This window comes from Tamandua tetradactyla, chromosome 23 (genome assembly GCF_023851605.1).
Source record: "Tamandua tetradactyla isolate mTamTet1 chromosome 23, mTamTet1.pri, whole genome shotgun sequence".
In the NCBI taxonomy this organism is placed as follows: domain Eukaryota; kingdom Metazoa; phylum Chordata; class Mammalia; order Pilosa; family Myrmecophagidae; genus Tamandua; species Tamandua tetradactyla.
Genome location: NC_135349.1, coordinates 46078548 through 46092998, shown reverse-complemented (window position 1 = coordinate 46092998; position 14451 = coordinate 46078548). Strand labels below are relative to the sequence as shown.

The following is a 14451-nucleotide window of genomic DNA, read 5'->3' as shown; positions in this document are numbered from 1 at the left end:
CTGCAGTGACCCTGTTTCCATGCAGCCATTCTGAGTCTCTCCTGGGAGAACTGACTTCTACTGTGCCTCCCACCTCACCTTACCCGCCTGTAGATGCAGCCATACCCACCACACACCTGCCTCTGCTGTTTCCATGAGCCATGCCTCGAGACAGAGCCAGTGTTTTATTAATTTGCTGTGGGGGCCTTGGTGCCTGGCACTCAGCAGCAGCCCACCTGACGTTTGCTGAGTGTAGAAATTGGTGGGTCCAGGGGGACTGATACAAGGTCCAGCACAAGAGAGATGTTCGTCCCAGTTTGTTCAGCCCCCAAGTGAGTGTTCTTTAAGGTGTCCATGGTTAGAGTAGCAAAACGGGTTTTGCTGTGAGGGGCGTGGAGAACACCATGCCTCTGGAGGTCCTTGGTCTGCATCTTCCCAGACTCAGAGAGGAGGCCCCCTGCCTGCAGACGGCCCTGGCCCCAGCAGCCTTCCCATGCAAGCTACCAGGTTTTCTATGCTCTAACACCAGGGAGGGCTGCTGAAAAGTTACTGCCAATATAAGGGACAGGGTCACTGACTCCTGACCTCCAGCCAGGATGCCCACATGCATAGGCACACATGTAATGTACCAGAAGGGATAGGGTGGGGAGAGACCAGAGAGAAGAAGGAAGAGTTCCTTGGAGACTTTATTGACTCTTTTCTGAAAGTTCTTCTCGCTGAAACAGGCAGGCATGCCTCCGTCGGCCATCCTGAGGTCAGGAGTGCGATGACTTGGGCTTGGGACTTGGCTGGTCTGCAGGGCTCTCTTCAGTGCCCTCTTCCTGCCGCTCTGTCTCCATCAGCAGCAGCTTGCCCTGCACCGGCAGCTCCTCCTCCTCCTCCTCCCCTTCTTCTTCCTCTTCCTCCTTCTCCTCCTCTGCTTCCTTCTCCTCCTCCTCACCCTCTGACGATAGGGAGAAGGTGTCCTGACTCACACAGGCCACAAGCTTCTTCATGGAAGACTCGTGGCTCCGGCCGTGGCCTGTGCCAAGTTTGGCACAGCGTGAACCCATCGCTGCTCTGGCTGCCTCTGGGCCAGGAGGGGAGGTGGCTGCTGGGATGTGAGGGCCCCGAAGTGGGAGGCAGGGTGCTGACATCATAAAGGGGCTCCTGGAGTCCCTCCTGCCCCATCTCACTCAGGTCCCTGAGTCTGGGCCAGGTCTGACAACGCACCTCAGCCCCGTGTAGCGCTGTTGAGCCGCCATTCCCAGCAAAGGAGGGCAGGGCAGGGAGGCAGAACACTGGGTGGCTCTGACGTCACCTTGCCCTGCCCATTTGCCCCCTCCATCTTGCCTCATTTGCCTGGGCAAAAGTCCTCTTTTAGCTGGGATGAGAGTTGGGGACAAAATGTCTGGAAATGGGATGGTCCTAAACGGATTCCTCCCCACATCCCAAAATATCCAGTCATCAAAGAGAGCCGTTAAATTCTGTGATAATGGAGGTCAGACAGGCTCCCTTTGGATGGCACACGAGAACCTTTTGGGGGCTTGGGAAAGGCTGGTTTCTTGATCTGGGTGGTCCTGCCGTAAGCATCATAGGGAATGACCCATATATGTATTTTATATAACTAAGACTCCTGAAAGTGTGGTTCTCTGAAATGCCCTTTTGAAAGTAGTGGCTCCTTTTTGGGGTCACAGTTCTCTTTGAAGATATCATAAAACTGTCCCTTTGCAAAGCTACACGTAGGGAATAGGGAGTAGTCACAGGGGTTGGGGATCATTGTTTTAAGGGGATTTGGACATTTCTGAGCATTGGGAGTCCATGTTCCTACATGTAGATCAGACCTTGTCAATTTTCTGTCCAAACCCCCAGTGGAGTCTGGCAGTAGTCCCCTTGAGATGTCCTAATTCTTGGAACCTGTAGACGGAACTGTGTATGGTACAGACTTTGCAGATGGTGGGCTTTAAATGTAATCACAGGTGTCCTTGAGTGTAAGGGAGATTTGACAGTGTGACCATGGAGACCGACTGATGTGGCCTCAAGCCAAGGAAGTGTGAGCAACCACCACCAGAAGCAAGGAACAGATTCTCCCCTAGAGCCTCCAGAGGGAGCGTAGCCCTGCCAACACCTTGACTTTGAACATCTGGCCTCCAGGAACCCGTCTCAGAATAATCCCAGTGGCTGACAAGGCCTCACACAATCTGGCCTCTGTAGTCAGCTCTCCCTCCTTTTGTGCTTTCTCCACTCCTGCCAACTCCCTTGCTCTTCCTGGAGCACACTGGACCTGCTTCCCACCACAGGGTCTTCACCCTTTGTCTTCTTTGTCCACGTCACCCCAGCCAAGGCGATCACCCTTCTGCTACTTTGTCCTCAGCCACTGAAGTGTCAACTCTGAGGGCTCTGCTGTTAGCTCCAGTGTTTAAAACCATGCTTGGGGGCAGTGGCTCAGTGGCTCAGTGGAAGAATTCTTGCCTGCCATGCCAGAGACCCGGGTTTGATTCCCAGAGCCTGCCCATGCCAAGAAAAAAAAAACATGCTTAGCACACAGGCACTTTAAAGATAGTCACAAGGTTAAGTTTTTATTTTTGTTGGAGAAATTGTACTTTTAGAAAAATAATGCATAAATACAGAGCTCCCATATGTCACTCTAACACCTGCATTAATGGTACATTTGTTAAAATTTATAAAAAATAGTCCATTTATAGTAGGGTTCACGGTGTTGCCTTAAAATTTTTATTCTAGTAACATACCTAAAAATTCCCCCTTGTAACTAAATTCAAAAATGTAATTCAGTGCAGTTAACTGTGGCTGTTTTTGACACATCTTCATGACTATTAGGGCTCAGTCTCTGGGCAGGGAGTTTGGGTACCTTTTACCAGCATCTCCCTTGGAGCCGGATAGGGTTCTGCACAAAGGAGACCCTGGCAGGCCAGTGTGTTTTTTATCAAGCTTTATTTGGCAGGTGATTTTTGCTCATTTTACTCAGATGTTATGGGCTCCTTGGTAACTCAGGGTTTAGGCCTGAGTTTTGGGGGATTTGCTGTGGCCTCATGGTTTCTTTGGCAGATGACTAACTCCAAGCCTGGAATGGACCGTGAAGGCTTATCTTTGCCTTCTGTATCTTCTCCTTCTCCAGGTCCTTCTGCCACCTTTTGGAAAAGAGATTCTGGTTAAGAGGTTCATTAGGTAATCTGGGTGGAGCTGGGGGTGGGGAGCCTTTTGCTTGGCCAAAGACAGCTTTCGGAGGTGTCAGGTGGGTTTGGGGTCCCAGTTTTTCTGAGCCTCCCCAGCCTTCCACTTGCCTGGGAAACAGTGCAGTCAGAGGGCCTGAAGTGGAGTGGGAGGTGGGGGTGTCAGAGCTGAGGGCAAGCCTTTGTGGGGACGTGGGGCTCGAGAGGGAGGGCTGTGGGGGGCAAACCTCTGCGATGCCTGCGCCTACAGGTCCGTCTCCGGCTCCTTTGGGAGGAGCTGCGCCGCCTTCTTTGGACCCCGCACAGCCTCCGCTGGGAACTGCGCCTGCGCCTCTGGCGGTAGTTGCTCTGCTGGTTCCTTGCGTAGACCTGCCCATTCTCCGGGCTCAGCTCCTGTTCTTGCTCCTGGGCTTCGCTTCCATGCTGCTGCCCCTGCCCCTGCCCCTGCTGCCTGTACCCGGGGCTCAGGTGTTCGCTCAGACTCCTCATGTGGGAACGCACCATTCTGTTTGGGGAGCAAGTGATTCGAAGGCAGAGGCTGCAGCTGGCCTTGGAGGTGGGGAAGAGGGCTGAGGCCTGCCCTCCTGCTCTTGGTATTAATGTAGGTCTGATCTGGGGGGCTGTCGGGGGGCTTTTTTATAAAGGGAGCCCCCACTGTGACCCGGCAGCCCAGCCGGGTCACAGTCCTGTATCCAGCCCCCTCTGTGATGGCAGCGTAGGGCATCACTGGGCAAGGGGGCTATAGCCAACAGGCTGGGCCTCGGGGTGGGGTCCGGAAAGCTAAGTGTTCCCCTTGCCTGGCCCGTGAAATGTGGGTCACAAGAAAGAGCACCTGTTTTTTACTTTCCACACCCAGGCTTTCTTCCTACCCACTTAGTGGAATTTACACGATGATGATGATGATGACGACGACAGTGACAACACACAGTTATCTAGTGGTTCTGTGTGCCAGGCACTTACACTCTCCAGACATGTACTTGTTTCCTCACAACAGCCCTATGCAGAGGGTGCTGCTGTTACAGAGCAGAGGCCAGGCGAGGTGAAGTGATGTGCCCAGGGTCATCCTGCTGATAAAGGGCAGAGCTGTGCCGGGGTCCGGGGCCTCTGCTAATGCTTGGCTGATTGCATTAGAATCCTGGCAACTGAGAAGCCACCTTCCCTTTCATGGAGGGTGGAGAGGATAGGGGGATACAGTCACGACCCCCCACCAGACTTGGCCATGTCCCTATCCCCAGCACTGTGAATGTGTTACCTCCCATGACACAAGGATCTGGAGGTGAGGCCATCGAGGATGATCCAGGTGGCCCAGTATAATCATAGGAGTCCTTAAAAGATGGAAGACAGATGTGGGAGGATGCCGTGCCGCAGCTTTAAGATGAAAGAAGGGGCCCCATGCCAACGCATGTGGGAGACTGCTAGAAAAGGCATGGAAATGGGTTCTCCCCTAGAGCCTTCAGAAAGAACACGGCCCTGCCAACAATTTGATTTTAGCCCCACAAGATCCATTTTGGACTTTTGATCTGCAGAATGGCAAGATAATAAAGGCACATGGCTTTAAGCTCTGAGGTTTGTGGCTCTTTGTTACGGCAGCAGTAGGAACCTTCTACAGAGGGCCTCATCTCCAAACCCTTGATCCCTGTGGCTGGAGCCCTAGAACCCAGGGGCTCTGGGCTTAGCCAGCCTCACATCATTCTGGAGACAGGGACGTGGGCTCAGCACCCCACTTGGTGCTGGAGTTGAACTCCGACTCAGTGAGTGTCAGTGTCCTCACCTGAAAGTCAGGGTAGCAGGTAGGGGGTGGGGATGGTTGGTCCCCGCCTTGTAAGGTTGGTGTTTGGAGGACAGGAGGTGAAGCACTGGATCTGTGCTCCGTGAACGGGAAGCTCAGCTGTGAAGGGATTGGGTGGACCTGTCACGCCAGGAGCTGGCTCTCGAGCTCTCGGGCCTTGTGACCAGGGTTTGAGAGTGAAGGGATTGGAGGGTCAGGCTTTCTGAGGCTGTGGCTATGCCACACAGACCAACAGCTGTTTCTTGTGTCCGGGGAGAGACTGCTGCTTCTGTCTGCAGAGCCATCTCCACGTCTCACTGAGTTTGGAAGCCTGCTTGCTAGGGAAGTTTGTGGGCTGGAATCTGGCTGGGCCAGTTAACCTTTGTGTCTGAGTGGGGATGCCCTGGGGAAGCCTAGCTCAGCAGCCACCTTGGCGAGCCAACCTCACAGTACTCAGAGGGGGATGAAATCTCTGACTTAGGGCTGCTGCAAGAGGATTAAATGAAAACTTTCAAATTGGTTTTCTGATCTCATAACCAGAGCAAAGAACCCCTTGAACAGGGATTTCAGCTCAGGGCTGGAATCAAGCTTCTGGGGGCACTTTGGGGCCAGGTGTGATGGGTAGTGATAAGCTGGTAAATGGCTCTCTTTTTGGGGGGACAGCTGATGTGTCACCTTGGCTAATTTCTGTGTTGTAAAAACTCCCAGTGTGGCTAATGCAAAGTGTTAAAAACAGGGAAAATTGCTTAAGGGAGGGGCGTATATGGGAACTCTTATTTTCTGCATGATATTTTTGTAAACCTCCAACTTCTCTACATATATGTTAAAATTTACAAAATAAGGTATATCACTTAAAAATTCAAATAGATCTTAAATGGCTGGTTATCTCATTAAATACTGAAATGTTATAAAAAAAAAAAAAAAAAACTCCCAATGTGGCTCATTTTAAGCTGCCGAGAAAGCAGCACTGAACACAGAATTGGGACACGAGTGACCCTGTTCCGGAACCTCCAAGGAGTGAGGACTTTAGGGCATGGTATGGGGAGGCAGATTTTGGCTGTGATTTGCCAGCGTTGAGTTTGTAACAGAAGCCATTGTGAGCTGTCATACTCATGTACCCCCTGAATTCACACTTTTGTTTCTAGTCCAAAATCCTCTCCCTCCGCCAATCCAAGGTCCCCCTCTCCACCACTCCTAGGTCCCTTCCAAGCCCTCTCCCTTCCCCACTCCTAATTTTACCCCAACCTGTTCCTTACTCCAACCCCTCTCCCAACTCCTAATTCACCACTCCTTTTCCTGCCCCCACTCCTAATCCCCAAAGCCAACTCTCCTGAGCTCCCTTTCTCAAGGCAAATAGACAAGCATGAAATGATTTTTCAACATTTATTGACAGGTGGCATTGTTCATTAGCAGGCTCCTATTTTTCATTGGAATGTTGGCACTTTCAAGATGTGGCAAGAGGGTCTTGAAGCGTGGTAAAAGTTCTCAGGCAGGAGTGCGGTGGACTTGGCTGTGTTGTGCGTTTAGTATCGTACACATCTCAGAGTGTATCTGCGGCGGCACCCTGGGAGGAAAGGAGGTATTAAGAGAAATTCCCAGCCCAAGGCGAGCCCCAGCCCTGCCCTACCAGCCCACCCTCCACCCCCAAATGGGCCCAGGGGTCTCACTTCTCCGCCTTGGGCAACAGCGTCTTCTCCGCCTGCGACATCTTCGTCTACGGCGGCGGCATCTAGTCTGGCTGTAGGTGCGGCAACATCTGTATCTGGCCATGGTGCTGGATGGACTGGGCCTGGATGCTCAGAGCAGTGGGCACCGCTTGGGTTGAGCCAGCCAACCTGTGAGCAGGTGGAATTTTGAGGGCTGTGAGCCAGGGGCCAGCTCCTCGGCCTCTTATAGAAACTGGGGCAGGTCCTGGGCATTGTGAGGTCACAGGGGTCCACGCCTCACAGACCAGAGCCAGGGCCGTCCTGCCTTGTGCCCAAATAAGGGCATGGGAAGGCACCTGGGCTAGGAGCCTCCCATGTCACCAGCCAAAAGGAGACAAGGTGACTTGAGGGCCATGAGGGGATCAGTCAACAAAATGTTACTGAACACCTATGATGTGCCAGATGCGGGGCAAGGCCCTGGGGTACAGTGATGAGCTAGACACATCCCTGCCTAATAAAGTTGCCACCAAATATGCACACCCTGGGCAAAATAATCACACGGGGCCACTGCAATTGGGAAAAATGCTGGGAAGGGGAACCTCAGGTTCTAGGGAGAGTATATATTGGGGTACTTGGCCTCTTGAGAGGCTTTGGGGACAGCCCCTAGGGGAAGGGGTGGAGAGGTGAGTTCCTAAGTCTGAGCTGGGGGAGGGTAGATGGAAAGCTTCAAGCGAGAAAGAACAACTATGCCCAGGCCCTGAGCAAGGAGGCACTTGGCAGGATAAGGAACCCAAGGGAGCCTCAGTGGACAGAGTGTGGTGGTGGCATGGCAAGGCGGGCTTTATACAACCTTTCCTACATCTCCCATGAATTTTGAAATGGGCAAGCAATATAGGTTTGAGTGACTTGTGGATAGAGTTCAGGTTTCACTGAAGAAGGCCAAAAGTGATTTTGATGGTGGCAACAGAATTACAGGCAAGTGTGTCCCAGCCTGGGGGGATATACTGCCTGGAATATGTAGGGCTGATGGGTCATCATGTTTCCCAGCTGCTCTCAAGTGGCTCAGAAAAAGAATAGTAATAATGAGTACATTTCTATAGAGAAAGGGAGTATGGTAGTTTGAAGCTCTTATGTACCCAGAAAAGGCCATGTTCTTTCAATCCATTCCAGTGGGTACAGATCTGTTGTAGGTGGGACCTTTTGATTAGGTTATTTCAATTGAGATGTGACCTAAGGTGGGTCTTAATCCTTCCGCTGGCATCCTTTATAAGAGGATAAAAGTCACAGAGAAGCTGTGCAACAAGGATACACCGACAGAAGCTGAAAGAGGAAGCCATGAAGCCAGAGGCTAGAAGCGATAACACCCGGAAGAGAAGGACCACAGACTTGCCAAGTGCCTTGATATCTGACAGGACCCCATGCTCGCCAGTAACCAAATTTTTCAGAGAAGATTTCATTGTGTTGATGCCTTAATTTGGACATTTTCAAGGCCTTAGAATTATAAAGTTGTAAGTTAATAAATCCCCACTGTAAAACCCAATCCATTTTTGGTGTGTTGCATTCCAGCAGCTTCAACAAACCAAAACAGGGAGAGAAAGGGTAGTAGAGCAAATGTGGTGAAATGTCATAACGATTGGCCAATCTAGGTGAAGGGGGAGTTCTTTGTTCTGCTCTTGCAACTTTTCTGTCTGTTTGAAGTTATTTCAAAATAAATTATTAAGAATAGTTTATTTAAAGACAAAGAGGAGAAAGAAAAGTTGGGAAGAAGGCCACTGAGGCCTGGGGTCTTGGCTCCATATTTGTCCACAGCCCTGCCGTCCTTGGCTAGTGGCTTTCATCCAACAGGATGCCTTGTGGTCCAGGGTGGCTGCTGGAGATCAGAGCTTTCAAGGATGGTTATGCAGTTTGTGTACTGCTCAACGCTCCCAGCCAAGGGGGTGAGTGGGGACTGAAATCCAGCCCCTGTTCTATGTGCCAGTCCCTCACAGGAATACTTTTGCCCACAGGAGCTGTCTTTTTTCTAATTCATTTGTCCATAGTGGAGGTCACTTTCTAATTTAAAGGCACCCTAGGATGGGCCATGGTGGCTCAGCAGGCAGAGTCCTCGCCTGCCATGCCAGAGACCTGGGTTTCATTTCTGGTGCCTGCCCATGTTAAAAAAAAAAAGACACCCTAAGGGTTAGCCTCGGCCCAGCTGGAAATCATCCAAGCAGGAAGGAGGAAGAAGAAGAGAAAAGCTAAAGAAACCAGTGGCTGGTAAAGAGTTTTCGCAGACACCCTATCCAAGCCTTCTGCCCTCTGCTTATTTGCCGGACTCCAAGAGCATGGTATCCTTGGAACAAAGTTGGGGATCCTTAGGAAGATGGAAGGGGTGGTGGATATTGGGTAGGTGGCCAGCATTCCCTGCCTCTTTTAGTGGGGGAAGCCAGACACTTTCAGCATATCCCCTTACCCACCTCCAAGCCACAACAGGGTTGGAAAACTATGAATTTGAGGCTAAAGTACATTAAGTCAAGAAGGCACCAGGTAGGTTAGCAATAAATGTTCACTCATTGATGTACATCTTGGTCAACTTAAAAGTATTACCCCTACTCCTGTAACAATCCTTTTTAAAGATACCCACATGGTTTCAGAGGAACCCCATGAGATAACAAGGGCCGATCTTCACCCTATTTTGCAGACAAGGATTGAGAATGATGGGCTGGATTATTCATTCATTCAGGTTTTTATTGAGCTCCTACTGGCCCTGAGAATACAATACGAGCAAAATAGAAGAGAGGCTCTTGCCTCCAAGGAGCTTATGTTCTAGTGGAGACTGACAGCATTTAAGTGCATAGATAAACAGATGAGATAGTCTCAGGTTTGTTATCCATATGCATAGAAGGGATTGGCATGACAGAATGTCTGGAGGAGGGTTTCTTTAGGAGGTTGTGAGAGGACATTCTGAGGTGATGTTAGAGACGAGAGCTGATTGACAATGATGAAGCAGCTGTGCAGAGATCTGTCCCGTGTGGGATTCCAGGGCAGGAAGCGAGTAGTTCTGCTCCACACAGTCATTCAGGGACCACGCTGGTCACAGCTTTGCCTTCTTGGACGCTTAGCTTCCAGCATGTTTCAGATAACCACATCAACTGTGGGAAAAACCTTGGAACCGAAAGATGACCTCTGTGTCTATAGAGGAAAACAAGCAAGTCTTAGCCTTACAGGTTAGTGGAGGAGACAGAATGAACCACATCATCACAGAAGTAAGTTATAAGTCCTGGGAAGGAGAAGCCCTTGGAGTTCTGAGTGGGGGCAGTTGTCTGTGGTGTAGGGACTGGTTTGTTACAGCAGCTGGCTGTTACCCAAAATGATATAGCACTTATACCAGACATGGTTTATTATTATTTTTTATTTCCCCAGGTAGAATGTAAGTACTTGGTTCATTGTAGCAATTCTGGTACTGAGAATAATAACATACATAAAAAGGAACTCAAATCTTTGTTGAGCAAACAGATGTGAAATGGATGCTTTGTGAAATAGAATATAAAATCATGGTATTAGATTATGATTTTTAAAATGTCACACACTCTCTCCCTGTCTGCCGCCCCTGTTCTCTTGGGTATGTCTCCAGGCTGCGAAATACACTGCTAATCCCCAAGGCTCCTGCCACCCCCAAAGGGTTTTGACTCCAAAGGACATTTTGTCTCTCCCCTCAGGTCCTGGTTGGCCAATCACAGGTGAGGTCCTACCCCACCCCCACAGCTGTGACATCACAGTGGCCATCCACAGCTGCCTTGATTGAGATGCTGTTAATTCTCAGAGTAATGACAGGGCCTCTTGGCATGAGGTGACAGTGTTCTAACAGAGCCATAGTTCCACAGCTAGGAATCTGTCCCACAAGAACTCTTGCGCATGTTCAGTGAGGGATGCAAGTGAAGTTCTTCCTTGCAGCATTGTTTGTGGAAGAATAATTAGAAATCAGAAATAGAAAGAACTTAAAGTTCATTTTAGGGAAACAGTAGCACCTTTGTGGTGTCCTTGTGGTGGACTAGCTCACAGAACAGTGTAGGGTGATATATCAGTACAAGACAGAAGTTAATAAAATGTAAGACATTATCCCATTTTTTTGCGTGAAAAACCTTAAAAGTAACTGGTCATTTTTGCATAGGGAAAAAGTCCGAAAGGCAATATGCTGACTTAATAGTGGGGAGTGGTATTACAGATTTCACTTTATTATTGTTTGAACTTTTTTAAAAATATGAGGGCAAAATGTTGCTGAATGTAAAATGACTTATTTCTATAATAAGAAAAAAAGTAATGGGAAATAATACCCATCGCCATCTCTGAGCCCTTCCTGTACACCATGATCCCATTTAATTGTGAGGTTATTTTTTTATTTAACAACCTTTTTATTTTGAGAAAAAAATGTGTAGTACAGAGAATTCCTGGTTACCCCCTTACCCAGCTTCCCCTACTGTTAATATTTTTTATGTCACCAGAGTATATTTGTCACAACTAAGAAACATTGGCATGTTGATTTTAACTCAGGTTTTATTTCACTTTCATCAGTTTTCCCACTAACGTCCTTTTTCTATTCCAGGATCCCATCCAGGATGCCGCATGACATTTGGTCCACTTGTCTCCTTAACCTCCTCTTGGCACCATAGTTTCTCAGACTTTCCTTGTTTTATCATGACCATATCCATTTAGAGGCATGCTGGGCAGGTATTTTGTAGAATGTTCCTCCATTGACATTTGTCTGATGTTTCTTCTCATGATTATACCGAGGGTTATGGGTTTTGGTAGAGGAAGACCCACAGGTAAACAACCATTTTCATCACGTAGCAAAGGTACATCTTAATGATTAGACTTAGCAGTGTTGATCTTGACCTTGATCACCTGATGTGCTGGTTTGAAAGAATGTATGTACCCTAAAAAAGCCATGTTTTAGTCAAAATCCCCTTTCATAAAGGCAGAATAATTCCTATTCAATACTGTACGTAATTAGACATCTAATCTCTCTGGAGATGTAACCCAATCAAGAGTGGTTGTTAACAGATGAGTAGAACATATGGAATAAAAATAAATAATAGGGGGAACAAATGTTAAAATAAATTTAGTTTGAAATGCTAGTGATCAATGAAAGCAAGGGGTAAGGGGTATGGTATGTATAGTCTTTTTTTTTTTTCTGTTTTTGTTTTATTTCTTTTCCTGTTATCTTTTTATTTCTTTTTCTGAATTGATGCAAATGTTCTAAGAACTGATGAATATGCATCTAAGTGATGATATTGTAAATTACTGATTATATACGTAGAACGGAAGGATCACATGTTAATGTTTTAGTTCCTTTGTTGTTCATTTTTTTTAATTAATAAATAAATTAGAAAAAAAAGAGTAGTTGTTAAGCTGGATTAGGGGAGATGTGTCTCCACCCATTTGGGTGGGTCTTGATTGGTTTATTCAGGAGTCCTATAAAAAAGGAAATATTTTGGAGAATGGGAGATTCAGAGAGAGCAGAGAATGCTGCAGCACCACAAAGCTGAGTCCATTAGCCAGCGCTTTGGAGAAGAAGAAGAGAAACGCCTCCTGGGGAGCTTCATGAAACAGGAAGCCAGGAGAGAAAGCTAGCAGATGATGCTGTGCTCACCATGTGACCTTCCAGCCGAGAGGGAAACCGTGACTGTGTTCGCCATGTGCCTTCTCACTTGAGAGAGAAACCCTGAACTTCATTGACCTTCTTGAACCAAGGTGTCTTTCCCTGGATGCCTTTGATTGGACATTTCTATAGACTTGTTTTAATTGGGACATTTTTTTTGGCCTTAGAACTGTAAACTAGCAACTCATTAAATCCCCCTTTTTAAAAGCCATTCCGTTTCTATTATATTGCATTCTGGCAGCTAGTGAACTAGAGCATCTGGCTGAGGTGGGATTTGTCAGGTTCCTCCACTGTAGAGTTACTGTTCCTCTCCTTTCCCAGCTGTACTCTTTGGAAGGGAGTCACTAAGAAACAGCTCACACTTAAGGGGAAGGGAGTTATGTGCCACCATCTTGAAAGCAGAATATCTACATAAATTATTTGGAGTTCTTCTGCACAGGAGATTTCTCTCTTGTCTCCCATTTATTTACTTATTTAATCATTGATTTCTATCAGTATGGACTTCAGAATATTTATTTTATACTGTGGGTTATAATCTGATATTGCCTTTTAAGTTTTATTGCTCAAAATTTTCCAGTTTTGGCCATTGGGAGCTCTTTTAGTTAGCTCCTGAGTCCCTTTTACTTGCCGTATCACTGTGAGATTCGGGGAGCATTTCCTTGCTTTCTTGCATGACAAGGTGCTCCAGGCTCATCTTGTGTATTCCTGCCTCAGTCCTAGAATCAGCCATTTTTCCAAGGAACACTAATTCCTCTTGTTTTGTTGGAGAAGGGTGTTAGAAACCAAGTTTTGGGAGCTGTGTGTGCTCATTCTTCCTGAGGAGGTGGTACCTCTCAGCCCTCTCAACTGACAGAGCAAGGACTTATGTTTTTTTGCTTCCCCATAAATGCACATATATCTATAAAAATGTCTATATGTAACTGTCTCTATTTATAGTAGGATAATCATAAATTCATCCTGTTGTCTCCCATTGTCATCTGTTACCAGTAGCTTGTTCTAGCCCCCTCCCCTTGCTTATCTGGAACCTCCCACCCCAGCAGTGAGAATCCTGACTCCAACTATCTGCCATCCATGTATTTAATTATTCAGCTCCAGTATACATGTGTGATGGTTTCATAATTTTTATCCCTTGCCCCTGATACCTTTTTATTCACTCATTTATTCAGTTAATATTTCTCAAAAACCCCTGTGCTGGGCATGGTTGTGGGCACAGTAACCACAAAAATCCTTGCCCTCGTGGAGCTTATGTTGTAGTGCAGGAGACAAACAATGTAATAAGCATGATAAATAAGTAAATCACATAATATGTTAAAAGAAAAACTGAAAGAGAAGAACAAGGTGAGGAAGAAACCTGGGTATTTGGAGGATAACTAGGGCGAATGGCAGTTCAGGGTAACCAGGGCAGGTCTTGTCAAGAAGGTGATGTTTGAGCAAAGGCTTGAAGGCAGCAAGGGACTTAGTCATGCAGTATTGGGGGAACAGTGTTCCAGGAAGAGGGAATAGCCCATGCAAAGCCTCTGCTTGGTGGTAGTGGGGAGTGGGGAGGAAGCTTGGCAACTGCTGTATTCAGGGAACAGTAAGGAAGCCAACACAGCTGGAGCAGAGAGAGTTGAGAGGTTAGTAAGAGACAAGGTCATAAAGGCGGGGTGGGCAGCACATTTTAGGTGGTTTTCTCGTACAGTCTAAGGAGCTGGCTTGTTCTCTGAACCGGGAATGAATTATATGACTTGAGGACCCCTCTGCTGCTGTATTGAGAAGAATGCAAAGGGCAGAGGTGGAGGCAAGGAGCCCAGTTAGGAGGCAGTGGTTGTCACGCAGGTGAGAAGGTGGTGGCTCAGCTGGGGTGGTGGTGGTGGGAGTGTCAAGGAGCAGTCAGATCCTGGCTCTGTTTCCAAGCTAGAGCCAATAAAATCTTCTGGCAGAATAGATGAGGGAGTAGAGGAGTCAGGGATAATGCTGAAGCTTTTGGCTCAAGCACTGGGAAGGATGGAGTAACCACAAACTGCAGTGGGGGAACAGGTTTGCAGAAGAAGGTCCAGAGTTCAGACATCCAAGCAGAGGTGTTGAGTAAGCAGTTAGATGTCTGAATCTGACATTTGGGGACAGATATGGAGAGGATACAGTTGGGCATTGTCAGTTTTTAAAATCACAAGTCTGAATGAGAGCACTGTGTTAGGTTCCTCTGGCTGTGTAACAAATGACCATACGCTTTGTAGCTTGAAACAACATTACATTTATTATCTTAAAGTT

General features: G+C 47.7%; 1 protein-coding gene and 3 long non-coding RNA genes across 4 annotated transcripts; 1 reads left to right on the top strand and 3 right to left on the bottom strand.

The window, feature by feature from the left end:
- Positions 1-647: 647 nt before the first annotated feature.
- Positions 648-1122, bottom strand: PRM3 (protamine 3). The gene has a single exon (XM_077141799.1). It carries the CDS (start codon positions 1116-1118, stop codon positions 735-737), a length of 384 nt encoding a protein of 127 aa, XP_076997914.1. The 5' UTR covers positions 1119-1122; the 3' UTR covers positions 648-734.
- Positions 1123-2893: 1771 nt separating this feature from the next.
- LOC143667507 (uncharacterized) lies at positions 2894-4906 on the bottom strand. Its single transcript, XR_013168073.1, has 2 exons — positions 3377-4906; positions 2894-3107 (listed from the first exon to the last, which is right to left on the bottom strand). It is a non-coding gene; the product is annotated as an uncharacterized LOC143667507 (long non-coding RNA).
- Positions 4907-6286: 1380 nt separating this feature from the next.
- LOC143667506 (uncharacterized) lies at positions 6287-7259 on the bottom strand. Its single transcript, XR_013168071.1, has 2 exons — positions 6585-7259; positions 6287-6481 (listed from the first exon to the last, which is right to left on the bottom strand). It is a non-coding gene; the product is annotated as an uncharacterized LOC143667506 (long non-coding RNA).
- Positions 6970-13623, top strand: LOC143667509 (uncharacterized). Its single transcript, XR_013168076.1, has 3 exons — positions 6970-10650; positions 11146-11270; positions 12010-13623. It is a non-coding gene; the product is annotated as an uncharacterized LOC143667509 (long non-coding RNA).
- The last annotated feature ends 828 nt before the right edge of the window (positions 13624-14451 follow it).

Excerpts from the sequence above, each read along its gene's own strand:
- PRM3 (XM_077141799.1), bottom strand. The coding sequence starts at position 1,118 with ATGATGTCAGCACCCTGCCTCCCACTTCGGGGCCCTCACATCCCAGCA.